Source organism: Barbatula barbatula, assembly GCF_947034865.1.
Source record: "Barbatula barbatula genome assembly, chromosome: 6".
Classification (NCBI taxonomy): domain Eukaryota; kingdom Metazoa; phylum Chordata; class Actinopteri; order Cypriniformes; family Nemacheilidae; genus Barbatula; species Barbatula barbatula.
This window is the reverse complement of record NC_136765.1, coordinates 26,245,063-26,272,373: the sequence shown is the minus strand read 5'-3', so window position 1 is coordinate 26,272,373 and position 27,311 is coordinate 26,245,063. Positions and strand designations below refer to the sequence as shown.

At 39.6% G+C, this 27,311-nt stretch overlaps 5 protein-coding genes across 9 annotated transcripts in view; 3 read left to right on the top strand and 2 right to left on the bottom strand.

Annotated features, from left to right (window-relative positions):
* Positions 1 to 32: 32 nt before the first annotated feature.
* spint1a (serine peptidase inhibitor, Kunitz type 1 a) lies at positions 33 to 9,033 on the bottom strand. Its single transcript, XM_079458937.1, has 12 exons — positions 8,577 to 9,033; positions 8,079 to 8,502; positions 7,144 to 7,599; positions 5,823 to 5,986; positions 5,448 to 5,592; positions 3,727 to 3,897; positions 3,395 to 3,442; positions 3,146 to 3,277; positions 2,663 to 2,713; positions 2,406 to 2,576; positions 1,405 to 1,467; positions 33 to 852 (listed from the first exon to the last, which is right to left on the bottom strand). The coding sequence occupies exons 3-12, from the start codon at positions 7,553 to 7,555 to the stop codon at positions 662 to 664; spliced, it is 1,548 nt and encodes a 515-aa protein (XP_079315063.1). The 5' UTR covers positions 7,556 to 7,599; positions 8,079 to 8,502; positions 8,577 to 9,033; the 3' UTR covers positions 33 to 661.
* A 1,728-nt stretch (positions 9,034 to 10,761) lies between these two features.
* ppp1r14d (protein phosphatase 1 regulatory inhibitor subunit 14D) lies at positions 10,762 to 17,927 on the top strand. Of its 3 annotated transcripts, none has more exons than XM_079459105.1 (4): positions 10,762 to 11,278; positions 15,231 to 15,311; positions 15,442 to 15,474; positions 16,031 to 17,927. In XM_079459105.1, exons 1-4 carry the CDS (start codon positions 11,105 to 11,107, stop codon positions 16,097 to 16,099), a joined length of 357 nt encoding a protein of 118 aa, XP_079315231.1. In that variant the 5' UTR covers positions 10,762 to 11,104; the 3' UTR covers positions 16,100 to 17,927. The 3 variants fall into 3 exon arrangements, 1 of the variants encoding a protein (XP_079315231.1); XR_013786812.1 differs by having other exon boundaries at positions 10,806 to 11,278; positions 14,278 to 15,311; positions 16,031 to 16,439; XR_013786813.1 differs by having other exon boundaries at positions 10,890 to 11,278; positions 12,264 to 15,311; positions 16,031 to 16,425.
* zfyve19 (zinc finger, FYVE domain containing 19) lies at positions 17,389 to 21,448 on the bottom strand. Of its 3 annotated transcripts, none has more exons than XM_079459101.1 (12): positions 21,228 to 21,448; positions 21,018 to 21,139; positions 20,880 to 20,933; positions 20,684 to 20,817; positions 20,281 to 20,423; positions 20,092 to 20,197; positions 19,712 to 19,933; positions 19,143 to 19,219; positions 18,861 to 18,962; positions 18,611 to 18,783; positions 18,277 to 18,370; positions 17,389 to 17,591 (listed from the first exon to the last, which is right to left on the bottom strand). In XM_079459101.1, the coding sequence occupies exons 1-11, from the start codon at positions 21,279 to 21,281 to the stop codon at positions 18,289 to 18,291; spliced, it is 1,269 nt and encodes a 422-aa protein (XP_079315227.1). In that variant the 5' UTR covers positions 21,282 to 21,448; the 3' UTR covers positions 17,389 to 17,591; positions 18,277 to 18,288. The 3 variants fall into 3 exon arrangements, with proteins under 3 accessions (XP_079315227.1, XP_079315229.1, XP_079315228.1); XM_079459103.1 differs by having other exon boundaries at positions 17,392 to 17,591; positions 18,611 to 18,729; XM_079459102.1 differs by lacking the exon at positions 17,389 to 17,591 and having other exon boundaries at positions 18,002 to 18,370; positions 18,611 to 18,729.
* A 106-nt stretch (positions 21,449 to 21,554) lies between these two features.
* On the top strand, positions 21,555 to 25,087 carry bub1bb (BUB1 mitotic checkpoint serine/threonine kinase Bb). Its single transcript, XM_079459104.1, has 9 exons — positions 21,555 to 22,004; positions 22,095 to 22,249; positions 22,490 to 22,549; positions 23,040 to 23,184; positions 23,262 to 23,458; positions 23,543 to 23,727; positions 23,930 to 24,114; positions 24,242 to 24,339; positions 24,548 to 25,087. Exons 2-9 carry the CDS (start codon positions 22,110 to 22,112, stop codon positions 24,765 to 24,767), a joined length of 1,230 nt encoding a protein of 409 aa, XP_079315230.1. The 5' UTR covers positions 21,555 to 22,004; positions 22,095 to 22,109; the 3' UTR covers positions 24,768 to 25,087.
* A 1,853-nt stretch (positions 25,088 to 26,940) lies between these two features.
* The window catches only part of pak6 (p21 (RAC1) activated kinase 6), an 18,801-nt gene continuing 18,430 nt past the window's right edge, over positions 26,941 to 27,311 (top strand). The window contains exon 1 of the mRNA XM_079458186.1: positions 26,941 to 27,272. The gene's annotated coding sequence lies outside the window, so the exon portion shown is untranslated. The remainder of the gene's footprint in view (positions 27,273 to 27,311) is intronic.

Sequence of the window (27,311 nt, the reverse complement as noted above, 5' to 3'; positions counted from 1 at the left end):
TACTATTTCATAAAGCATTAGCACACTGCACATATCTGTACACTTTAGTTTATTAAGACATCGCTAGTCTCAAGAAATCAGGCACTCTTTAGAAACTCAAATAAAAACTATGTACAAATTTGCACTGTGCACACAAAATGATTTCCAATAAGCGTTACAGATGCGTTCATAACGACGGTTTACAAAAACACAATATAGTTTAAAATCAGCAAAACAGAAATTGTCTTATGCTGTTTACATATCTGTAAGGTTTAACGTTGACAGGCAGCATTATATCTAAAAGAAATTCTGTAAATCTACAAAAGACAAAAACTGTCAAATAATTCATCCTTCAAGCGCATGTTACCCAAAGCAAACAGTTTGACTTATTCCAGTTATTTTCACAGTCACGGTTTTGACTACGATAAAATGTACTCGATAATGCCAAACATATAGCCTACCCCTGAGCACAATCCACAAGCTAATATATAAACTAAAGCAAAGAAAGAGTTCATAGTATTCTGAAAAGCTGGTTATAAAAGTTGTTTTCAAGAAGAAACTAAATGAAACTACCTTGCTGGACAGTGCCCAGCCTGTCGACTAAAAACGACTGAATCCAACCAAAATGATAGCATATACACATGGATTTTCACATCATACAGCAGCAGACGCGCAGCTGAACTCAGATGGGTTTAGTGGTGCTGTTGTACACCAGTTTCTCAGAATCCTCATACATGTGAACGTGTCCGCTTTTAACAGCGACCTGCTGATGTTTGTTGCGACGCTTCTTCTTGTCCCTCAATAGGCAACAGGCAAGGACCACCAACAGGATCGCTATGCCCAAGCCCAGTAAGACCGCTATGATGATGTTAACTGGGTACAGACAAGACGACAGATGTTAAGTCAACACATTTACATCTGTGCAACCACAGTATTTAGGAAACATGATATGCCATACAAAAACAGATTTTTCTCCTAGAATGTGACACATTTCAAGATATGAATGTTGATTTTGGATGGAGAAAAGTGCGCTGCATGTGCATCGTGTAAACATCATTAATGTTTAGCTCATCTGTAAGTCGCTTTGGATAAACTGAATGTAAATCTGATGGACTTAATCCTCATCATCACCAGAATCTATTTTAAAAGGGTTAGGGTTAGGCCTGGACATGGACACTGAAGGTAAAGTTCACCCCCCTGTGACCTAATCCTTAGATCTTTTGTTGTTGGCTATAATTTTATCAAAAAAAATGTCTGAAATGTGAGATGTAGTTTTCAAGTAGTTTTTTTATTCAGTTTGGTGTTTAGTGTTTAAAATGAAATGATGACATAAATTTCACTGTATTGTTGTTTGAAAACACTTTGTTTGAATTAGTTTTACCCTTGTGAAGAGCTCATTTGATCTTTAAGATGTTGTTTTGTTACCTGTATCATCTTCTTTTTCCTCTTGTCTCCCAAACACCGCATTTCTCCCAAAAACATCAGATTCTGCAATCACACAAAAATGACAAATATTTGTACAGAAAACACAGAAAAGAGGAATTCGAATTTACAGCTGTATGTTTTAATGACCATCTTATTTGTGTGACAAAACATTTGACAATATACAAAAATATTTGAACTAGGGATGCACCGATATGTACATTTTGGCCGATAACAATAACCAATTAATCTTTAACATTGGAAGCCAAAAACCGATATATTTGCGTTATAAAGTCTCTAGATATTAAAAAGACTGAAATCAAAGGAAAGAAGTGGAAAACTGCTTTTATATGACAGCAGAAAACAAGGAAACCGTTAGTTCTCTATTCCCCTGAAAATCATGTGTCATGTGCTACTTTACACTAGTTAAACATTCTTTAACATTCAAACTTTTCAAATATATTTTATATTTAATAAACAAATGATAGATGTTCTTCCAGAGCAAGCCAGAATAATGTTCTCAAGACAGAAAGCATTCAGACTCAAACAATGTGCTTTTGTTCCTATAATTCACACAATCATAAATATCTACATACTGTCTCTACATCATCGATGTTTAGCTAATATCAGTAAAGTGAAAGATCACGACAGAAAGACACAACTGTGCTGGATTAGAACTGTGAGCGGCTGAAGAAGTTTAACCAGAGGAAATCATTAATCGCTTTAATATATCGGCCTACATTTTATAATCGGCCGATACGATAACATTAAAAATGACCATTTAACGGCCGATCATTTATTGTACAGCCCTAATTTGAACATGGATTCTAACTACACCTGCACCAAACCCTCACACTAACCTTCTCTGCATAGTTAGATTTTCAGATTAACATCTTTTAGTTTGTTAAATAATCTTTATGCCGCTGGTCGATGTCACAGTGGAGGTGGACGAGACTATTAATATCCTTATGGACACATTTTACAAACACACAAGTCAAACTCACCCGTCACTGAGCTGCAAGACGACATGCACTGTTCCTCTGTTTCAAAGCGATTGCCATTTCCATCACAACCACCGTAATTAAAGCGATTACAGCGCCGTTCGTATGGATTGTAGTACCAGTTGGTAAAACTGGCCCGGCAGACTCCCGTCACTGGAGCGTCCACGCAGTGAGCTACAAAAACACCTCATTAAATCATCAGAAAAAAGACAACAGGGGTGATAAAAACAGTCAGCGTATATAAAACCAAATATATTCACCTTTAGATTTATCCACAGGAATATCCAGTAATCTGGTGAATTTCGTGTTTACTGCAGAGAGTGAGGAGAAGAAAAACATGTTGTGATAACAGCATTATTCATGTGTGTTTATATGAATGAGAAGACTACTATTATTGTACAATATCTCTGTGACCTTCATTCACCTCATGCAAACACTTTCTGTCATATTGTCATTTATTACACGGCTCATTTGAATGCTTGATTCTGATTGGCCAGTCGCGACATTCCAAGGTTTGTTCTTTTCAATTAACAACTGCTCAAAACTAATAACACCCTGTGACCCGCATGCTGTCAATCATTTAGAGAGCCACAGTTTAATATTACACAAACATTATTATAAATATGTCTTTTAATAACATATATGACATTATATATCTACAAATTACAAATGAAACAAGCAACTGCATCCTTCTAAATGAAACATGATGTTTGACAGGTTGTGTGAAATGTGTTTCTTCTCACAGTTGGAGCATTGAGTCTCGTCTGATTGATCACTGCACTGCGCTTCTCCGTCACATTCAAGAGCTTCGCTGATGCAGCAGTTATTAGAACAGATAAAATCCTCCGGACCACAGGCCTGCTCACACTGTTCCTCTGCGATGACACCACACACACACACACACACACACACACACACACACACACACGAGTTCTTTGTGCACTTTCAACAAACAAACGTATTATTGAAGAAATCATCACTTTAGGACTTACTGTCACTTTGGATCGGACCTAATCTACCAGATGGTGACGGGCCGTTAACTGCGAAAGTAAAAACATGTTTCATGTGAAAAAACAAGTGAATGTTTACATGTAACTCCACTTCATCCCCATTTTATTCCCTCGATCTGAAAAGAACCCCCGAATGAGCGCTTAGCTTCTCTTTTCCTCCAGAGATTTTGCCCATTCAACATCTAGCACTTCTGCATTTCTTCTCCAATTTGCACATTATCATTATTTTCCTGAAATACTATTTGCACGTCTCCTTGGATGTAACTATTTGAATTTTGCATAATAACAAGTGTTCATTTGTAAAAGCTCAGTACCTGAAACTTTGTCACAAGCGTTCTTACACTCCTCCAGCGTCAGGTAGTTATTGAGATTCGGTTTGCAGCCTCCGTATTTAAACTGCTCGCATTTCTCAGAAGCGGCGTTGTAGTGCCAGCGTATGAAAGAGCCTCGGCACGGCCCTTCCTTCTTGGGCACCAAACAGTGATCTGACCAGAAGAAAACATTTATTTTACACACACGCTCTGTTGGCTGCGGGAACACCACATGTGGGCGAACACGTGCATTTACAATGAAATGTGTTTGTGGTTCAAAGGACTAAACATGAACTGAGGAACATTACTGTTTGAACATTATAATGATATTAGTGTCGATCAATAAGAATCAATGTTTTAAAGCAAAGGTTCAGATCTGGATTCTTATGAAAGGTTTACAACAGACTTCTGCTTCATTATCATTTATGTGATTGTATCGTTTTCTTTTCCTAAACTAAAACCGATAACAAAGTTAAAGCACGTTCAGACAGGTCACATGTCAGTCAGCACTATTATGTAAAATAGCAATATTCAATATTGTTTGTATTCAAACAATAAAACTATCACATGTATTACACAGAATGAAAACATTGAAGTTACATATAACTGAACTGAATTTATTATAGTTATTTAGCCTTCACTCTGAATGTGTAACACATGACAGACAGAGAGGCGCAAACAACGCATGTCTAAAGATTTCATGATTTATTAATGAATCTTATTCAAACGTGGTGTTTTCCTCCTCTTTCATCAAATGATTTGGAAAACAGCTGGTGACAAACTAAAGACCAAAACAAACACAGTTCACCCGAAGCGTGAATAAAGTTCTTGAAAACATGATAAATGTTTAGTTTTAAAATGATTCATTTGTTTATTAATTTGAATTCTAAACACACGGGTTATAATATTTGCATATTCAGACTTTGGCAGGTCACATGCGAAGAGTTCTTCATGAAGTCTCAATGACACAAATTCTCAGTAAAAACTGAAAACCAGAAACACCAGTTTCAGAAACACTCGGAAGACAAACTTACAACCACTTCCTGTTTCTACTGAAACTATCAGGACAAGAATCTGCCTCAGGCACAAACTACTGAACACACGCCACTTACTTCACACACCGGCCTCAAAGATTCATCATGTTACTTTTAATATAAAGAGAAAAGAAAGATTTCATTTTGAAAACAGAAACAATTACTAGTTAATGGTTAATCTTGGTTTTCCTACAAGTCACGTGAAGCCTCTGAAAGCCTGTTAACTGTACATCCCAGAAACAACAATCCCATTAAATGAATCATCATATAGAAAATACCCATCTGAGAACATTTCACAGACTGTCCTTCATATATTATCATCCTAATATATTAATAGTCATATAAAAACTAAAGACTGAACTCAAGTTTCTTCTCAAATTCCTCTAAATGAAAATTGATCATGTGAACTGTGATGTATTTTCAGGTAAAAGGTGAGAATTGTTCAAAAGAACCAGGAGTGTGGGCTTTCATGGGGACTTCATAGATGTATAAACTGATGTGTCATAAACTAATGATTTATACATTAAGTCCACATGAAAACCTGCTTTGTTACATTCTCCATATTTTTGGTTTGGTTTATGTTTCCATGTTATTTTCTGGCTTACGTCGTCAAACCGAATGCCGGTCCAGAAAGTAGGAGGTATGAAGCGATGCTGAAATAAAAGAGCCATCAAACACACGTGTACTCACGGAGTGACTGCTCTGGGGTCAGTACTAACACAGAAACCTCAGCCGAGTCCGTCTGGCCGGCGTCATCCGTCACGGTCAGTTGGAACTTAAACATGCCAGGAGAAAGGTTTGAGATGGTCACCGCGTCCACAAAGAGCGGCGATTTCTGAGAAGAGAAAGAAGAAAAGATTACAGATCTGTACATAAACTACATTCACACGTGTGCTGGACATCGGCTATGAACTTTTTAGTTGAGTCAAGACATTCATAAGAAGCTCATCTGAAGGGCATAAAAATACTGTGTTAAGAGAAAAAAAAGAGAGAACAGCCACAAACTAAAGTACACTGTGTGGATGTGAAAAAACATGTGGATACACTCATCCAAACATCACACACCGACACGACGACTGAAGGGTCTTCAGTCAACATGGTCCACTCGTACTTCACGATCTTCTTATCATCTCTGCTCTCGATGCCATTGAGAGTCACGTCATCGTGAGGTTGAATGACTCGGTCCTGTCCGGTGATCGCCACGGGAGGTTTATCCTCTTCATCTGGAACTACATAAACACTGCTTAGATGCAATATAAAATCATAACTGCCAACAGCGGTGAAGTGATAAAGCAAAGCAGAGAGTACAAAGAAATGAGCTCAAGAGATCTACTGAGATATCATTTCATGTAGAAGAAACGAAAACCACAGACTTCTACGTTGTAAACCCAAGTCTCTACAGGCACGCATGACTTTATAAAGTCCCCATTAAAACCAAGACGTGGATCGAGTCATCGACATGCCGGGCCAAAAGTGATGTCCAAGTCTCAGTTTTTTTGTCAGATAAACACCTTAAGCATGTTGTGCAGCGTACTCCTGCTCATATGGTTTAATGTAATGTGAGGGGGCTTTAAAGGTGAATATTGTTTACAGAGATGCCCTCCGGACGTCATGTTTGGCCACCGCTGTATGTGGACGACAGTTAGCAAACACACACATTACACATCGACATGCGTTTTCGGTCCAATCTAATATCAAATACAGACGACGATATCAACAGCAATATTTCTATGGAACGGAAATTGTTTGTGTTTTTTTAGGACAGTCTCTTTAAAGGCTTTAATTGAGTTTCTTTGTAAAAAGGGTCAAAGATGTGATCGGTTTTGTGGGGAACTAAATATGGTTCGTCTGTAGCATCATTATAGAGAAGCCTTTCTAGCACCTTTATTTAAATAAAATAAAAAATAAAGGTTATGCGAGTATTGATTGTCTGTATAACTTCAGTGTCAAAAGTATTGGTCCGGTTTCAATAAAAAACATTACAAAGCAAACGTGCATCTCCACCAGAAAACCGTCACAGTTTGATTGGATCTCTAAAGTGTTTCTCTGACTAGACGACCGGCTCAAATGTGAAACCGTGACACACTTTTGAAGATTCAAAAGCAGGTCTTGACACGCATTAATGTTTCATCCACGCAAGTCACATAGTTTCAAACTCTCCATACTCATTTATTATTGAAGTGTAAAAGCACAAAGGCTATCTAGGACATGCTTTTAGATCATTTTCCTTACCTGGCACCTGTTGCTCAAGGTCATCTTAAAAAACAGATGTCAAAACACAGCCATCAACATACAGCACATATTTCTGAACCGTAACAACTGGATCTTTCACAACAAACATATTGATTTCCATTATATTTCACGAACGACATTGAAATATTCTCACCTGAAACCTCCTGTTCGAGATAATCTTTAAAAACCAAGGTGGACACGTAGTTTCTGAATCCCGTCTTCCTCACAAATCGGCAGACTCTCTTCTGTTTGTACAGGCAGTCGAAGATGAAGCATGCCTTGATGGTTTTGGGTTCTTGTGTCTCCTCCATGAGGGCCAGATTACAGTCTGGATCTCTACAGCAGGCCATCACACACTCCTCAGGCCGGGACACCACCGGAGAACCCAGAAACGTGGCTCCTTCCTTCACGGATTCATTTGTTTGTAACACAAAATCCTCTTTTCCCAGGCTGAAATGATCCAGACACGCTTTCTTTTCATCGCCCTGAGCTTCTGATGGATTCACATGGAGAGACAGGACCAGAACCACTGCGGTCCAGACCAACCTGAGCCCAAGCAAAGTCATTCTCCAAACCTGCTGTACAATCACTGTATATACTAGAGAGAGACCTGAAGGAGAAAAAACAACTGTGAACACCCCACAATACTTCATATGTGTGTTATACATGTGTTCATATATGATATGAAGAGTTTGGTTTCACAGTTCAAGAGTTTGTAACTCCTCACTTTTATTATTATTGCGCTTTCCTCTTAATATCCATCAAACTGCAGTTGGTTTGTTTTGATTTAAGCCGTAATAACTCAAAACGAACACAATAAAACATGATGACATCATAAAAACATGACTTTTGAAAATTCTTCAAAATGGAGTGATCTCGTTTTGGAAACAAACTCTTCATTTGGAGTCCTATGAATCAGTTAAAATAGATGTTATTGACTGTACATTATACATACATGCTTCATATCTTATAGGAGTTAGACACAGTAACGCTGAATTCATCTTGTCAAGTAATGTCTCTACTCATCGAAGAATAAAGAAAACGCGCAGCACAGATTTGTGTTTTCCGTAAACATGAGACTTTTCTTACCCGTTAATGCTTCCCGCTGTAACTCCTCATGGGATTCCAGTAAAAAGGCTTTAATGGAGGTTTCGCTGAATGGAGTCGTTCGTGTTTATTAAAGGAATCCGCAGGTGTGTCCCGATACCTGAGCGAGCAGGAAGTGAAGCGCGTCACCGCGCAGGCCACGCCCACAGAGCTTCAGCACCAGCCACGCCTCCGGACGCTCATCGCGTTCTTGTTTATTCCGCTGAGTAATATCTGACGCCTTTTGCTTATTCTCTGACTTTACTTGTGTTTTCATGGCAGTCGGTTATTATTCTCTGTTAAGATCTCTGTGTGTGAATGCAGAAGTGTTTCTTCTCTGAGACAAAAGAACACGCACGTCTCGCTCAGGAACAACACGTGACCGCAGACTGGCGCGTGACGTATTGAGGTTATGTTGGTCGTCTTACTGTGAAATAATATATGATGACATATATATATATAACCCACACACACACACACACACACACGTATTGAGCTCACCGTGATGACGTGTGTCCGTCCGCGGATAGAGATGCGTGTGTGTGTGATGAGCATCACTAACCGCACATTGCAAAAGTGGCTCTTTCATCTTCACATGTGCAGTTTCACTTCCTCGAAAAACAAAACATCAATCAAATATATTCAACAATTGGACTTTTTCGACTCTGCAGCGAATTTATTTCAAAGCCAATTGTCTCTCAACGTCTTTGACAAGAAGCACTTTCCACTTTTGAATGAAAAGTCCATTTGTGTGTTTTGGATGAATGATTACTGTGGTCATAAATATAATATATTATAATCGTGGTGAACACATCACATATCAGTCTTGACGAGCACCACAGGGAGGCAGCAGTCACACATCACACATTCATTCAGTCGAGACAACGGTCTAAAATAAACACATTACACTGACATCAACAACAGAGATCAACTGCAATGCATGCTGGGAGTCATGAATGAGTTGTGTAGTATATTCATACCCAGCATGCATTGCAGTATGAAGCTTTCTTTTGTTGATTGTCATTGTTGGGTTTCATACACAGATTCTCGATGTCTTTGTGTGTTTATGTGGTTTAGCAGATTGTGATTCCCAAAGAAACCCCAATGATAACAGTGATCCAAACAACTTCCATTCAGAAGTCAGCATCTCTTTGCCAAAACTATTGTATTTTAACACACAGTTATGGCTGAAGGAAATCTAATTTAACATTAAAACAGAAGAGCCAAGAGCTCAACTAAAGCCAAACAAGATCACAATAATGGTACAAGAGTGATACTGATTCAATGCAATGAACATTGACAAATCATCCATTTTAACCTCAATGGTTGCTTGCTTTCTTATTGCATTCAAATGATTCAACAATTTCCATGTGTAAATTGAAACTAGTCCGAATAACTCGACATTTCAACCAGTTTTTACTTTGTACAGACTGGACAACTATATTACACAATGAGGAGACGCCATGCAAAGCCGTAGAAACAACTTTCATTTTTGGCCCATAAAGAGACGTCCTTTCATCCTCCGTGAGAACTTTCATCTTTGCTCTTTTTCTATTTATATTGATACTTTTATTTGATCTTAATCTGTATTTGTGTGTTTATATTACGTTTTCCTGTGCTTTGGCCATGTAAAATGTGTTTTATCCTAGAAAACTTTTAACATTTTTACATTTTCAAAAATGATCGTTCAGTACAATTTATAAGCTTTTGTGGCCGTGAGGACCTCAGTTTTGACACACACACACTTGATCTATATCTGTCTGTTCATGTAATCAGGGTGATCCATTTATCACCCACACATCAACACCCGCCCATAACCCCTCCCCACCGCACATAACCCCTCCCCCTCTGTAGCATCATCAGCCGGGCCTGTTTCTCACTCTTGGCCAAAGTGAATGAATTTGTTGGCTGTGAAAGGCGAGCTGCCGTGTTGTTTAATAATTTAGAGTTTGTAACAGACGGCACATCGGCAGGCAAACCAACAGAGCTGCACGTCACCGGGCGAAATGAGGCGGCCATTGTTTTGCTCGACATCGGATCTTCAGAACAGCCGAAGCTTGTCTTGTGTGCAGTTTGAGGTGGAGATCTGTGTAAGGAAAGAAATGTATTTCCCATTGTATGTATGATGACATGATTCAAAGACATGGTTGGGTTCTAATGCACATGAGACAGATCAAGAGAAAGCTTACATGTGATCTCTCTAGATACACCGTTTAATACTTAAGGTATCTTTGAGTTTTATATAGAGAGATGCTGTGTGACCGCTCAGGAGAATGATGGAACTAACGGTCTCAACAAACATAACATAACTGACATCATGTGAAATAAATCACATCATTTCCTTCTGGCACAGGATGTGTAATGAAAAGTGAGCTGTGCTCCAAAACCTCACGTTCACACATAGACGCACACTTAGACAGCATCTTAAGTGAAGTTTGAGATCAGATTTGAGTCAGAGTGTGTTATCAGTCTTGAGTTGAACTATGTTCATTCTGAAGAGAGAGAGAGAGACAGAGAGACAGAGAGACAGAGAGAGAGAGAGAGAGAGAGAGAGAGAGAGAGAGACGGAGAGACGGAGAGAGGGAGAGTGGGAGGGAGGGAGAGAGATAGAGAGAGAGAGAGAGAGAGAGAGAGAGAGAGAGAGAGAGAGAGAGAGAGAGAGAGAGACGGAGAGACGGAGGGAGGGAGAGAGAGAGAGAGAGAGAGAGAGAGAGAGAGAGAGAGAGACACAGAGACAGAGAGACACAGAGACAGAGAGAGGGAGGGAGAGAGATAGAGCGGGAGAGCGAGTGAGAGGGAGGGAGTTGATAGAGCGCAGACAGAAGACGGCAGATAAACACACAGTTGGACTGAAGGAAGAACACAGCGATGAGTCAGAAACACACAGCAGCTTAAAGAGAGAAAACACAGACACCAGAGAAGGACAAACATCAACAGAGACGCTGACTGCGCTGAGAGGACTTCAGTGTTCCTGAACGAGACAGACAGACGGACAGAAGGAGAGACGGCCGTGCGAGGTTGTGCCAGGCATGGCGTCGGACCCGGGCACTCAGTCCAGAGTGATGTTTCAGACCAAAGAGGTGGAGCCTTCCCAACGGAAACTGGGCAAACTAACGGTCAAATACAACCGCAAAGATCTCCAGAGGAGACTGGACATCGAGGAATGGATAGACGGCCAACTGCACCTGCTGTTCGACTGTGAGGTGAGACGCATCTGACATCACATTCAGTTTCATGATGTCTGTGTACACACACATGCACACACGTGTAGCAGGTGATGCTCAGATGTTGCTCTTACATCCATCAGGAGATTTGATGGAGTTCTCAGTTGTGTCTCATTTAACGTGTTTCTCCTAAAACTGCACAAGAGAAATGAAATGAGAGTGAGATGTGTGAACGCATGAAGAGTCTGGAGGTGTAAATGAATGAGAGGTGAAATCATCTGTATTTCAGTAAATGTGATGAGAAATGTTTGAGTTGATATTTAGATCTTCAATAATATCAAGACTTCTGATGTCAGACGAGACAAATCTGAGCTCAGTTTGACACACTGTTGACGTCTCTTCTCAAGAGACTCTCATGACAGACACATTTGACAGGTTTCTGAGATATTATAGATATCTTTCTTATAGAACAAATAAAAACAGACACAAATGAATAAATCAAGTCAATTGTTGATGTTCAGAACATGTAAAGTCATAAAGTCTCAATTTTATGCCTTCGTGGCATCATTGTGTAGATTCTTCATTGTTTGTGTTATGTGGTTGGACATGAGATTCACACATGATCTTTGTTCATAGCTTAATATAATTATTAAACACAAACATTTGTAGTATTGTTGTTGTTGTTTTTCCTGTAGCCCTTTAAAGCTATACTGGACTATATTCAGTTTACTGGTCTATAGCCAAATGAACATCAGCCGTCGTAATGTCTGAAAAGCGTTTTAAAATGTTCCTGTAAAGGTTGAGAGGTGGACTGACTCTGTCTCAGCAGGCTGGACGTCTCTTACACAATCTGCTTCTGTTTAAAAGAATATTCCGTCTGCAACACAAGATAAGAGATAAGCTCTCTGAACGGCATCTGTCACATGATGATCATCTCTGGATGTGCGCTCTGTTTGTAAACACTCGAATTCATATCAAAGCTTCTCATTGATGCATTTTTTACTTAGTGTGATGTTCCTTTAAGGCTGTGATCTGCATCTCTGCACTGACGTTATGTCTTCTACACAATGACGGGTTCTTCTGTCAGGACATCACAACATCTGGTGCGTTACATCAGAGAGGCTGTATGCTGAGTAACCATGGCAACAGGATTCGGGTTGGCGGAGCAGTGAGGATGAGTGTGTGTGATTACACATGATGTGACAGAGACAGAAGGTGAAGGAATCGGAGGTGTTTATTTCCCACGTTCTCTCTCATTCTCCTCCCACATGTGGCGATTATAACCCGGCGTACCGCTGGCACGAGCAGGTGATGTGATGCCAAACAAATCACCAGAATTCTGTGCTTGTTCAAGTCAACACGACATCCAAATGTGCTTGTGTGGTAAGAGATCGTATTAGGTCTCAATTCAGGTTATTCCCCTACAAAAACACTATGATTCTTATAGCGGGGGTAGGTTTAGGGGTAAATGTGTACATGTGTGAGAGTGCTGAATGTAAAGTCAGTCATCAATCATAAGTGTGTTATGACACGACACAGAGGAAATAACTTTTAAAAGTGATTTACAGAAACAATGTTCTCTCATATCTCTCTCTTCTAGGGTTTTAAATAGATGGGGATTGAAATGAAGATTGTCGTGTTGTAAATACACAGGTTTATACAAGCGGTCTATTTAAAGAGCAAACGTTCAGTGATTCACATCTATTTCAAGTGTTCTGTTTTTGCACTCAATGCTGTTTTATTCAAATCAATCAGTTATTTAATAGTCCTCTCCTCCACATTCATCCATGTCTGTGTTTTCTTCTTGAGTTTATTGTTGTTTGAGATAATGTATATTATTTATAAATGTGTTAATATGCACATAGTGTATCAGTATTGCACAATATCATCTGAGAAACACTGTCTTGGTTGTAAAAGGCATTTTGCAGTTTTGGGGATTAATCCTCTTGATGATGGAATTGATTGACGCCGCACGTGGAAGTGATGTCACTGTAGTTTGGGAGTGGCTGTCCACATTCACCGGTGATTTATGGCGGAAGGGTTTCACTGAAAGCTCCCCCCACTCCATCAGTACATGAATTATGCATGAGCATCTGAAACTCTCTCATCAGATCACACGCTTCTGTCTTTACTTCATACAAATATTCTTCATAATGCAAAAGTAACTTTCCCCTTCATTACAAAAACAATATTTCCAACTTTATTTTTGTGTTATGATGACATCTTGATGAAATCAGAGCTAGGATCCAAACCTGCCACAATGCTGTTGCCATGGCATTAGCATCTGGTTGCTAGGCAGTTCACGATGCTTTTTAGAAATCTGTTGCCAGGGTGTGTGGTTGCTATGTGATTGATGTGGATTGTTGAGGGTGCTTTACTGAGTCTCATTTTTACGAAACAAAATATCCACCATGGGATCATTTTGAGAAACCTCTTACCTTAAAGAGTAGTTAGAAGCAATAGTGATGAATTCTGGATCTGCTTTTTTGTGATGACAGCGGTTGCTGATACTGGGCTGTATAACGGTGTTATGTAAGGGATAAAGTTATAAACAGTGTGATCAGGACGTGAAGCGGAGGGTCTTGTGTCTCACTGAAGGGGTTTATTTCATGATAACAGCGTCTGCTTGAACATTATCCCTCTTATTACACGACTACTGGACACATGAGATCAAACTGGACATTAGACTCATTTTTATCGAATGCAGTTTCTGTTTTAAAGTCAGAAACGACGTTCAAACGTCACGAACAGACAATATGGTTTAATCATTTGTAAATATAATGTCATATATGTTATTAAAAGACATATTTATAGTTAATGTGTCAAAAAACCTGTCAAAATGATTTGCAGCATCCGGGTTTCCGTATGTAATTAATTTTGAGAGGTTGTTATCTGGGATTAAAGAACCTGCAAATGCTGCGACTGGTCAATCAGAATCATTCTAACCAGTAATAATAATAATATGAAATAAAATGGGATTGTAGGAGGTGTCCTTTATTTGTGTTTTCACATTGCAGTGTTGTTGTTTTCTGTCTCAGGAGGTAAAAGAGCTTCAACAGCAGGTCTTTACACTGGAGGACATTAACATCACTGTGAGATTTGAATGGCTCAGAGCCGGCAGCAGAAAAACAGAGGAGGAAGATCAGATTAGAAGTGGATCAGACGTGTCATATAATCTCATTCACACACAACACACAGAGGCTGATTATCTCTCATGATGTGACCATCTCAAAGCAAAACAAATCCAAATTCCGTTACTATAACTGGGAGTGCAACGCTTTCCTAACCTAATGGCACTGTTAATAAAACGCTCTTACGTACATAATATTGTAAAATACAGGTGATACATGACGTGTGAGGAAGCTGCTGAGAACCTTCAGCAGTGTAAATGACATCCCACAGACCCTCCTGCCACAGCATCTCTCAGTTCCTCTAATATTCACGTGTGCTGCGAAGCTTCAAGTCAATCGTGTGCTTTTAAACCTCCTGTCACTCGGGGGATTCTAAAATCTCTCATCCGCCTCGTATGTGATGCTTTTAAGAGCGGATATCATTAAAAGCATCCAGCAGAGATCTGATGCTTCACACCCTTCCAGTTGAAACCCTGCAGATCTTTTTAAAGGACAATTAGAAGTTATGTCGTGCATGACATTTGTAAATAATATAAGAGTTCCAGCGCGCTCCTTTTTAATTGGACGATGATGTTAATTTTGAATGATGTTCATAATTATTCATCGATTCGTTTATAACCATTGAAATCTTTATATGTATAGTAAAGTATCTCAGCGGAGAACATCCGTCACCTGCACAGAGGAAAATGATATCCATTTAAATATCAACTTGGTCTGAGATGTTGCTCCTATTGTTGAAGAAATTGAAGAAAAAAAGAAGAGTTTGGAGGTGTAAAGTGAATGCAGACTGTAGAGGTTTGATGAGAAAGGTTCGAGTTCGTCTTCATTAAAGACTCATTATTCTTTCTTCTGGATGTCAGGAGGAGGACATTCCTGAGCTGGAGATCGACATCGATGAACTTCTAGAGCTCACAGACGAGGAGCAGAGATCTAGACTGCACGTACGTTCATCTTCTGCAGAAATCAACAAGAAAGATTCATTTAAACTTGATTCTGTCACAAGAATAAAAATACTTGATCTTGACTGAAAGAAAGATGAACAGGTGTTAACAGATGATACTCTTTTAACAGGAGCTTTTGCAAGAATGTGGAAAGCCAAAGGAGGTAAAGCTCGTGTTTACATTCTCCTGACATCATAAACATTATCTGTAGATACAAAGTCTTATTTCTTATCGTCTTCCTTATTTATAGTTTAGGCCCGTGTAATGATGTCTATGGTGGTGATTATCTGCATTGTACAAAAATAGAAACACTTATAAATACTGTATCTATGAATCTATAAAGTTGGGTTACAACTAAAGAGGAAAAGTATATTAAACTCAACGGCATATATTGAGCGAAATACGGTTAAACTTTGGTTCTACAAGAAGAAAGAATAGATTATAATAATACAATAAAAGGCCTTTTCAGAAGTCACCGTGTCATCTTTTTCTTTTTCAAAAATCAACAGATTTCTGTTGGCAATCTTGTATACATTTATTGACATTATATCACATATTTACCATAATACACATAGTTATGAACTGTTTATATTGCTTCGTAGGGGTTTTCTTTTGCTTTATCTCATTTGTTGCGCACTGTCGTTTTTCTGTACGGCCTTTTTTTAAAGTCAGTTTTTTTCTAAACATCTAACCGAGATCTCTTTATTTTCTGAGCACAGGACTTTATCAATGGACTGCTTTATCGGATGAAGGGACTGCGCAAGATGTCCGGATCTCTGAAGAAATAGGATTCGGTCAAAGTCTGACATTTTTAAGATAATGTGAACTAGTCTGCTCAGCCCTCTCCCTTAGACCACACCCACCCGAGCCCCGCCCCTGAATGTCCCTGTCTGTAAAGTCTGTGGGGGTCTCAGCGCACACGTGATGAAAGCGTACGTACATAAAGAGAGTACATTTCTAATCATTATCCCAGCAGACACAGGGTTACATCGCACATCAACCGTATCGCCTGCTACTCCAATGATTTCTTTTTTTGTGATATGTACATTTGCTTGCTTATTTATATGTTTTGGTTTTGACAAATGTTGTATGTAACAATAAACAAGTACTTTTCGAAATTCAAGATTCAGACATTTTCAGAGACTGAAATTAAATCAAGAGGTTCTTTATTTTGGTCTACATTAGGTTGTGGTGTGAAGTATTTCCTCCTAATATACGTTAATATCTAACCAAACCATGCAGCAGAATACAAACACAATGCTGAATGTCGTGGGGCAAGAAAACTACATGCAGTCGTTGATGGTTAACTTATGTGTTCTGGTTTAGTGATTAACTGCTTCACTTGACTGTCATCATGTTACTGAGGGTGTGAAGCACAAGATCGGGTTAAACAGACTTGAGTTAGTCATGTTTTCCTACCAGATAAGAACCGGCCGACGCTAAAACCTTGCTGCCTGAATGACCGGAGGAATGATGTTTTTCTTTACTGTTTAAATGATGTTTGAGTTTCATGGACTGGTTGACATATTCACCAATAGATCGCTTTGACAAAAACTGACAAAATCAATCATTTCTTAAAGGGTGTGTTTGTTAATCTGTACCGAGTCTTTCTTCAGTAGAAGATATTTGGAGAAATGTCTCAGTGGTTTTGTGTTCAAACAGTGGAAGTCTATGAGGTTCAGTGCTGTTTGATGATCAACATTCTTCAAAAGATCTTCTGTTGTGTTCTGAAGAAGAAAGAGACTCAAACAGGTTTACAATGACATGAGGATGATCATTTATGCACTTTAACACATTTTAAATGAGCTGTGATGAGATCAATCCCGGTAAAGAGATTATTCAGCATCTTCAAAGCTTTAACGTCTAATGCACTCATATCTCACTGAGTGTGTGTGACACAAGTCTACTTGCTCTCAATTCTGTCCATTGAATTATTCATGACACACCAGCGGAATATAAACACAACGTACATGACTGCACACAAGCCCACCACTCAAAAACACCCACAATCCTTCTTTAAAACCAATGAGAACAGATGCTGTGTTGTGTAACAATATCAATCAAATGAGATAACGCTACAAAGCGAAATTAAGATTTTAATATTTCAAAGGTCAAATTAATACAATAAAATAATCAACATATGTAAGCTAATAAAGATCAGATAAATAACACCAGAGGAGAATTTTCTTGCTCAGTTGTTTCTCTTTCATCGCTCTGGAGATTTGATGGAGCTCTTGGTTGGGTTTCATTTCAGAATCAAATTAGTCTCAGATGTTTCTCCTACAATTGCTCAGGAGAAATAAAAACAGACACAAATGAGTCGTAAGTTGTAAAAAATTAATGTACTGTAGAGGATTTGTGTAAATGTTTGAGTTGATATCGAGATCTTCACTAATATTGACTTTTGATGTCAGACGAGACAAATCTGAGCTCAGTTTGACACACTGTTGACGTCTCTTCTCAAGAGACTCTCATGACAGACACATTTCTGACTCTTTTCTCCTCATGAGAAACATCTGAGACACACATGAGACTTAAGTAAAAGTTTCCGTTTGCTCTTTATATAATATCACGTATATCTGGGAGAAATTATAGTGATAATAAAGAGATGATCTTATTTGTGATCTTTCTTTTTTAAGCGTGTCTTGTGTGTTCAGGTGAGAAAGCACATGATGAATGATCACACGACTGACTTCAGTTAAACACTTTATTACGGATTTAAACAGAATGGTGCAGTTTTCATTACAGACCACTGAGAGTCCAAATTAAACATTCAGACGGTTTGATCACACAATTCTGTTAAAAATACATTTCTATTCATGAACACTAAATCCTAAAGAGCACTTTGTGTTTGACACGGATTTCTCTTTTAACTACAGAAGTGTTTTTAGGTAACATAGGCATTTCACTTCGCTATTAGAGATCTGATTTTAAACAGTAGTAATGTTTCATTTATATGAAATACCGTCACAGAGAATCATGTTTTCCTCTTGGCTTTCTTAGGTGCCGTGTATGTAGATGTGCGATGATCATTTCTGTCATATTTGTCATGACCTTCCCTGTGGTACAATGAAAAATATTGCAATCGTCATCCAAAATCATCCAACAGTCCAATAACTCAACTACTCTAAAAGAAAAAGCATTAAATGAACTTTATACAGAACTCTATAGAACACAATAACCAAAAACAGTGAAATGGCTCATGAAGTCTTTAAACATCAAGGAAAATTAAGAAATGAAATCATTGAAAGCATGACTTAAGTATCACTAAGAGAATAAAGACTCTACTGTAAACATACCTGAAGCAGCGGCCGCAGTACAGATCTCCATCACATGTGTGACATCGGATGGTGGCGTCATGGTTACAGATGCAGCACCACGGCAACTCCTCATCCTCCTCGTCTTCATCATTTAACAGCTGAGGGCGTGAGATGGCAGAGGGTGGTTTGGGTTTAGATGAGTGCTCTGAACTCTTCAACAGATAAGAATAAACATCAGACACACGGCTGAAGTGCGGCAGTAAGACACATGCGTCTGTAGAAGTGTTACCGCTTTTCTGCTGCGTGCGTTCTCCTCTGTGTTTGTCGGGCCGCTCAATTCGGGTGGGATGTTGTAACCGCTGGCCTCATCTAGAGCCGATTCTTCTGACAGCTGATCATGTGTCACACAAAACACACACATGATGTTGATAAACAGATAGACAGCAGCCTCATGTGGTTAGTGGGAGAACAACATGCCTAAAATCCCAAAGACTAAAAGCAATCTTTTCACACTCTGTCTCGTCTGTAATGGCTTTTTCAATGATTTGTATGATGTTTTCAGCCTACATACTCTTTTCAGGACCCTGTTGATGGCGTCTTCATCGCTCTCTTCATCGCTATCCACCTGCTGGACATCTGACAGATGGACTGCAAATGCACAGACAATCATTATCATGTTATGAATCCTGCAAAATACAAACTCTTGAAAGACAAAGATATTCATTCACATGATGCACTGTGTTGTGTGAAAGCCAATATAGAGTGGGAAATGATGCAGGGTGGATTCCACTGGATTGTGAAACACGGCCACATTATTGTAGGATGATTGTATTTTCCACACCCGCACAGCCTTTATTACTTTAGCAGAATATTGTTTCAGCGGCGGAGAAACTTTATGAGATTTTCTTTTTTTAGAATAATGTCCACGGATGAATCGTGAGCAAAAAGAGTAGAAACAAAATAGTAAAGACGACCCACATGAAAAAACACTGTAGAATTGGTTTTCTTTATCTTTTAATGTTACTACAGTTTTTTTATTGCGGATAAAGTGATTGATGTGAGAATAAAACGCTGTACTCGGAGCAGTGCTCATGTAATGAATCTGAATCCATGTCTATGTGTCCAGAGGTGATATTATACCCTGCTCTGGGTCTCGTCCCTGCAGAACAGCCAGTCTTTTAGCCGTCTGAAGCATCTCCTCCTGATTGTTTTTGTCTTTCTGTAGTTCCTTCATAGCTTCATCCAGCATTCTGCTTTTCTCCGCCTCCAGCTGTTTGATTGACAGCTCGGTGTCCTCCATATTCTCATTGACGTTCCAGCCCTCTTGTTTATTGAGGTCATTTAAGGGTTCGTCTGTGCTAACTGAGTTCAGCGGAGAACATTGTGAGACTTGACCATCATCAGACTACTGACACGTCTGACTGTCATCGTTTATAGAAATCTGTATTTGTCATAGATTACCCCAGAACCCAAAGCAGGTGTTAAACTTCACGACAATAAGAGCAGTTATGAAGAATTACCCTCTGAAGGCTGATGCTGGCTGTCCATAGCAACTTCATCCGTCATCTGTGTGAGTAAATCATTGGTCCGTTCTGTCTGCGTCCGGCTGTCAGGCGGCTGATGAACCTACACACATCCACACCGTCTTGAGTGAAATGTACGACAAACCGTAGGCAGGAATATTTCATGTGAAGGTGATTTTGAATTACAGGTCGTGGGGTTTGCGAAGGTGCCGGTCGTCCCTGTAGGGCAGCCAGACGCTCCTCCATCTCTTTAGCAGACGGCACGGGCTGTAGCGGTGCTTTCAATGCAGAGAGACGAGACTCCAGCTCTTTCTCTGATGGTATGGATTCTGTCAAGACAACAATAAAGGCAAAAGACAAAAATGACTAAGGGATAATTTTGTTATGAAACCTGTCAAAATGGTTTGCAGCATCCGGGTTACCGTGTGTTATTAGTTTTGAGAGGTTGTTAATAAATAGGATTAAAGAACCTGCAAATGGGCTGACTGGCCAATCAGAATCAAGCATTCCCACGAGCCGTTTAACAAGACGTTATAAAGGCTTTTTCTTTTCAACACACACTATGTTTGGTAACAAAGGCACTTATTACTAGGCTTGGTTTCCTCTTTCAGCTTCTGCAGTCTCTGAGCGATGAGCTGGTCCTCTTTACTGAGACCCACAGGACCGCCGGGTCTGGACGGCTGCTTCTGTTGAGTCTGTTTGGCTTGGAGAGCAGCAACACGTCTGTAAAACACAACATGTTATTTCAGTAAACGGTTTCTGATCAAATCCATACGGGTTCTTACTTTTTGTAGTTTTCTGGTGGAGACCATCGGCCAGCATCACTCTGGTTCCCTGCGCTAGATGAACAAAAGAATCTGTCAGCTGTGATTATATCAACAGTCTTTGGGCCGATACATATGAGCCGTGTTTGGCTTTCAGACCTGGTCAAGTTTCCATAACACTGTTGGCAGACTTTCTGCTGACTCTTTCCACATTTAGGCACAGAAGCAGTGTGTGTCAGACACCCAGTGCAAAAACAATGGCCACAGTTCTTACAACCCACCTGCACAAATAATGCCAAACAGAGTTTAGTGTAACCCATCCATTATTAATACGATAATAAGAGCAATTCATAATTGATAAGAGCAAACCTCTTTCCTGAAGAGAGTAAATTTAGACGCACAGCAGTAACAGCGATTCTCCATGTTGATGATCCTCACATAACACACACGCCTGTCGCTTTAAGATCTCCTGACATCACACACGATAACTTTATAACGACACACTTGCGTTTCTAATACAGTCAATCACTTTCCTCTTGACGCTTTGGAATCAGGGATCACAACCAAAATACAGGAAACACCGCGAGGAGGGGATCTCTGGGAAATGTAGTCGTTTTCACCGCATTTTAAAAAACGTAGTTCGAATCGATCAACGCAAGCTGTGTAATATGTCTTTAACGGTATTTATCAAACGTATTTACACGCACTGTAGATTTATGAATGGAAAACAAACTTGTTTATCAAGTGTAAAGACTTGAAACGTCACAGAAAAAATCGGTTTCCCGGCATGCCTCACGGACAGCAAGCGTCAACGTAACGCGCTCATTTCGTTACCTAATATTTATAAAACATTAAAACATAAACTTTCTCAATCCTGACACATTTAACAGACAAAAAAACGAATTTTTTAAAAATTTCTTATAAGTTTTTTTTCACCGAACTCCCGAAAGGCTGTCGTTGGATCACGTGAGCGGCTCGTCCAATAGAGATCCTTTAGCGCGCTTCCGGTTTATGTTCAAATGTCTCGGGCAGCGCCATCAACACGATCAGTTCTGTGATATATTAGAAATAAAGTCATTATTACATTAAACATTTACACGCAGCGTTGAAAGAGAAGCACACGACGACAACATTCGTGTGGAAAAAGTAAGTTGTGATGTTTCACTCTCTCCACCTGAAGCAGTTTGTGTATATAATGCCGTTTTAAACGAAGCTAAACATCGGACTCTATTATAGATCGGATCATCGGTCATGGCGGAGTGTGATGCTGAGTGGGAACTGTGTAAAGAAAACATCCAGCCCCTCAGACACGGTCGCACCATCTCTGCCCTTCATCAGGCTCTGTGTCAGCAGCACGAGGGAAACAACACGAGCCTCAACCAGAAGAAACAGTGAGTGATGATGATGATGATGATGATGATGGTGATGATGATGATGGTGGTGGTGATGATGGTGGTGATGATGATGATGATGATGGTGGTGGTGATGATGGTGGTGGTGGTGATGATGATGATGGTGTTGGTGGTGATGATGGTGGTGGTGGTGGTGGTGGTGGTGATGATGATGATGGTGGTGATGATGATGATGATGATGATGTCATCACACACATGTTGTTATGTTTTGTGTTTCAGAGCGTTTGAGTCTGAGCTGCGTCTGTATGAAGGTGATGATCCTCTCGATGTTTGGGTCAGGTGAGGTTGATCACAACACACGTGGAGATGTCTCCTACAAAAGTCCACACAGTAAACTGTCCACTTTATGGTCAAAATATTGGAAATAAATGTATATTGTCATTCAGTGTAACACAATATTTATGTACAAATTCAAACAACATGCTTATTCTGACTTATATGATTAATATTGACATATCAAAATGTATAAAAGAATAAGGGAGCATATTACATTTGATTGTGATAGTGGCAAATGTTAAGTTGTTATTCTTTAAATATGTCATAAATATATTTTTGTTGTAAATATGCCTGTCAAGGGCGTCTTCTGTAAATCAGGGGAAAATGTGATACTTGCAATTAAATTAAACGGAACATTATTTACTTTTTTCAACAACAATATAGATGCAGTATTACGATTATTGATTTTATGCTTAAACCCTTTTTCATCGTTGGCCCATGAGTACATGTGTCTGTAAATGTATTTGTTGTAATCAGAGGATTTTTTCTCTAGGTACATAAAATGGTCGAAACAGACATATCCTCAGGGAGGAAAGGAGAGCAATTTATCCGTCCTGCTTCAAAGAGCAGTGAGACGCTTCACAGACGACAAGAAATATCAGGATGACATTCGCTATGTTGAACTCTGGATTGAATTTGTGAGTGAAAGACTGATATTCCTGAATGTCCCGCACAACGTCCGAGCCGTGTAAATGTCATTGTTTCTGTTTTTTAGGCGGAGGGCTGTTCGGATCCGATGGACATCTACCGCTACATGCAAGCTCAGGGAATCGGTACCATGCAGGCGGCTCTGTACATCGCCTGGTCTGAGGAGTACGAGAAGAGGGGCAATGTAAAGATGGCTGACAGCACATTTCAAAACGGTGTCAAGTGTGGCGCACAACCTTCAGATAAACTCCACGCGTTTCACAGGTCTGTCCACTGAATCATGCTGTACGTCAGGAACAACACTCCTGTTGACTGTGTTGTGGAATAATGAAATGTGTCGATCTCCAGAGCTCTGCAGGCACGTGTGTGCAGACAGATGATGTCATCCATGACTGACCAGCAGAAAGATGACGACGACGATGATTGTGATGACGGATCTGCAGAGCCTCAGAGATCCTCACTGGTTGAGTTAAAAGCCAAAGGAAAGAAGAAAGCAGTCGTTCCCATCAACAGAGCGAGCGCGTCTGTCGGCTGTGAGTAACTTCAAATATATTCAGTTCATATTAACTTTCAAATTCAAGAGTTAAAACACTCAAGCGGTTGAGGAATCCTCTTGAGATTGTCACAGATGAAAAGTGTTTTGGCCACTTATAACAGGAACCAAAGCAAGAAGCATTCATACCAAATGCTTTCTTTGTAAAATGCAATATTTTTTGTCGCATGATATTGGGACAGATGCACGTGGGCTGCAGTTAAAACAGCCGCCGGGCCCAAAACAGAACAGTCGTCTGATGATATTTGATGAGAACAAAAATCATGAGACTGAACCACAGGAACCACGTTTAGAAATCTGGAAGGCACCACCTACAGCCAGAGCCAAAGAGAACGAACAGAAACCTGAAAAATGGACCAAAGTGAAGGTGCGTGTTGACCTGTTTAACCTGTTGGTTTGGACAGAACGAGAGAGCGTGTGTCAGTTTTATGTCTCGGGGCAGTTAAAGGAAACCTAAATGATGAAGGTAAATACTGCTGTGTTTTTTATTTCAGATGCCCCTGAAGTCCAGATCCGGCCTCAGCGTGGCCGTTCCACCTCCCATCCCCACCTTCCAGCCGTTTGTAGAGGAAGATGATCGGCCGCCCGCTGTGTGAGTTACACCAGTCATCTCAGTGACAGTTTAACCTGAATGATTTGATCTCTTTTGATTTAGTTAGGAGGGCGCCTACTGGTTTGTGTCGACTTTTTAACCAAAATAAGTGACAAATCCCAGCTTGCGATGTAACTCGCACTGATCCGGTAATTCATTCACTTATATACACTTACAATGTTCTTGATTCGTCTGGTTGGTTTTTCAGAACGCCTTGTAAGATCAACCCAGCTGTGAACTCTGTGCTGTCGGCCCGTAAGCCGTGTAGAGCGCAGGAGACACCTCTGAAGATGCTGCAGGAGGCGGCGGAGGGCAAGACTCGTGAACAGAGCATGTACTGTAAAGAACTGCTCTACAGCGGAGTCACAGAGTTCTGCTTCGAGGAGCTGCGCGCCGAACGATACAGACAAAAACTACAGACAAACTGAACTGAAGAATCATGCCCATGATGCTGTCTGCGCCAGCAGCTTACTAGGTTCTGAAACACATCAAGTCAGTGTTTGTTGTAGATGTTTGTTTACTGTTAATGTTTTTGTACAGATTTTTTAGAACATGCATTGCTTTTTTGCAACATCTCCTTTTATCGCTTTTTCATTCCAGCTACGGAAGTTGTGTTGTAGAATTTTCTTTATATAACAAGAGAAACGTTTATGTTTAGACAATGTGTTGTCTTTTCTGTGTGAGATGTGTGTCTGTTGAATGAAAACTTCAATAAATGCCGCACGTTTCATCATGCACAGATTGCTCTTGAATTTGACGTTATTTCAAATCTTTTAACATGTCACATGTCGTCACATGACAGAGTTTATCACACGGGATCAACAAATAAATACAGAAGCAGTAAGATCACGTTATTAAAACACATTTGAGCTTTTAAACATCACTTCTGTTGATGGAAACATTCACAGACTAGTGTAGTGCCTTGACAGAACAGCAGATGGCAGCTCAGTTTAGAAAAGATAAAGCTGTTTTGTCATCTAATGTAGTTTAGACCTAAAAATTCTATTATGATGATTAATTTTCTCCCAGTAGAAACTTCAGGCCCAAATAAAGAGAAAAGAACATTTTATATAAAATATTATGAACAAACACAAGCAGCATCTGAGAAAAGATTTGAATAGATCTTCTCTTTAAAAGGGTTGTTTTAACTCATTAGACTTTTCTATCGGTGTAGTAATATAAAAGCATAACACATTTCATCAGTTATTGTCATGTGGGATGTTTTCCATTAGTTTCAGTGACGGTAGAACTCAAGTTGCCATGTGATTATATTTAATAAATGACATTCATTTTGCACATTTCTCAGTCATTTCACATCATAACTTCCACATCCATGCTTTAGTTTCTCAAAATGTGAAAACTATATTTCTGGTTTCTACATTTTTGGCAAAACCTAGAAACCTTTTGAATTAATTGTGTTTGAAAACAATACATGTGTGTGTTTATAAGCACACCCCTATAACATAAACATAAATGAAATAAAACAGTGCGGGATGATTCACTTCTATTAATATGCAAAACACAAACACAAAAGCCCACTGGAGTGACATTGTTGTGAAATGAACTGACTGCCCACCGCTCCTCATGTCTTTGTCTCTGCTTCCTGATGAAGTGTAACAAAAGATGAACCGACTGCAGATCAGCCAATTACACATTTCATCTGATGTATTTATATCATTATTCAAATCATATTCACAGAAGGCGCACACACAGGTTAAATATCATAAATATATGATATGAACATAAATATAAGGGTCTGTCAAACGCTTCTTAACATCCAGAATAAAAGTTTGTGTTTACATTAAAACGTCTGTGTACTGTACATATTAATTTTTGTATTCATATACACATACATGCATACATATTTAGGAAATATTTACATGTACTTATTTATATTTACCAATAATTTAAATGATATGCAGTATAGTCTGTATTAGATATATTTCCTAAATACATGTTTGAGTTTTTATAAATACAAACTTAATATACACAGTACACAGACATATATTATGTAAACACAAACTAAGTGATTAATCTTGTGACGGCCCTAAATAAATATAAATGTGATATGGATAAAAATATTTTTTTTAATGTGGAATAGAAATATAAAATAGAAGCCCCCAAGTCAACAGAAAAATAAATAAGATGAAAAAATATATTGACTGTAAATTTGTGTGACGAAATACCTTTAAGTTTATTTTAGTATTTGTAGACACATTTATTTCTTTATTTACAGTAAACAACAGTGAGTTTGCTATCAAAACAACATAAACTTGATGAGATGTGATGATGTGTTCAGTGACACCTGACTTCTGTTATTCAGGCCTCATACAGCTCATCTGCCCATAATGTCATCATCTCATGAATTATTCATGATGTCACCAGTTTATCAGCCCACGACACCTCTCGACGGAGGCTACCTGCCATCTCCAATCACCCGCTCACGTGGAAACAATTCACCACGGCGACAGAGGGGGCGTCAACCGTCTCCTAGGTGATGCTTTCCTTTGCCACGCACACACACACACACATATACACACACGCACACACACACACACACAGCTCCTGCTTATAGGGTCTCTGCAAAGACAACCCACAGGAGAGAGAGAGAGAGAGAGAGAGATTGAGAGAGAAGGGGAGGGCATCAGTCTGTTCTCATCCTCTGTAGATGTGGAGTGTACGGTGTTTTCATCATGGCTTCACAGCACTACAGCTATCCAGCACCGCCGGGACATCAGATGGCCTTTGAGCAGAACGTCTCATCTCCAAAACAACAGCTCTGAGATGGCCGTGCATGCGTGCAGCTGCGGGCAGAAATGCATTGGGCTCTCTCAGGCGAACGGCAGCCTGCAGTGGGAGGTTGACTGAACGTGTGTGTGTGTGTACTAAATCAATCCCACAAAGCCTCTCGCTGGCAGGAACGCAACGGCAAGGTAAGAAAATCTGAATCTTTTATGCGACCATGTATGCGA

Bases quoted from the DNA above. Each gene is read 5' to 3' on its own strand.
- ppp1r14d (XM_079459105.1), top strand. From the start codon at position 11,105: ATGGCGTCGGACCCGGGCACTCAGTCCAGAGTGATGTTTCAGACCAAA. The intron at 11,279-15,230 runs GTGAGACGCATC...TCTGGATGTCAG, and splicing joins ACCTGCTGTTCGACTGTGAG to GAGGAGGACATTCCTGAGCT. The intron at 15,312-15,441 runs GTACGTTCATCT...CTCTTTTAACAG, and splicing joins AGCAGAGATCTAGACTGCAC to GAGCTTTTGCAAGAATGTGG.
- bub1bb (XM_079459104.1), top strand. From the start codon at position 22,110: ATGGCGGAGTGTGATGCTGAGTGGGAACTGTGTAAAGAAAACATCCAG. The intron at 22,250-22,489 runs GTGAGTGATGAT...TTTGTGTTTCAG, and splicing joins AGCCTCAACCAGAAGAAACA to AGCGTTTGAGTCTGAGCTGC. The intron at 23,459-23,542 runs GTCTGTCCACTG...GTCGATCTCCAG, and splicing joins AAACTCCACGCGTTTCACAG to AGCTCTGCAGGCACGTGTGT.
- spint1a (XM_079458937.1), bottom strand. From the start codon at position 7,555: ATGACTTTGCTTGGGCTCAGGTTGGTCTGGACCGCAGTGGTTCTGGTC. The intron at 2,577-2,662 runs GTGAATATATTT...GTGTTTTTGTAG, and splicing joins TCCTGTGGATAAATCTAAAG to CTCACTGCGTGGACGCTCCA. The intron at 853-1,404 runs GTAACAAAACAA...GTCTGTACCCAG, and splicing joins GGAAAAAGAAGATGATACAG to TTAACATCATCATAGCGGTC.
- zfyve19 (XM_079459101.1), bottom strand. From the start codon at position 21,281: ATGGAGAATCGCTGTTACTGCTGTGCGTCTAAATTTACTCTCTTCAGG. The intron at 20,934-21,017 runs GTCTGAAAGCCA...TTGTTCATCTAG, and splicing joins TGTTATGGAAACTTGACCAG to CGCAGGGAACCAGAGTGATG. The intron at 20,818-20,879 runs GTAAGAACCCGT...TGTGTTTTACAG, and splicing joins CCACCAGAAAACTACAAAAA to ACGTGTTGCTGCTCTCCAAG.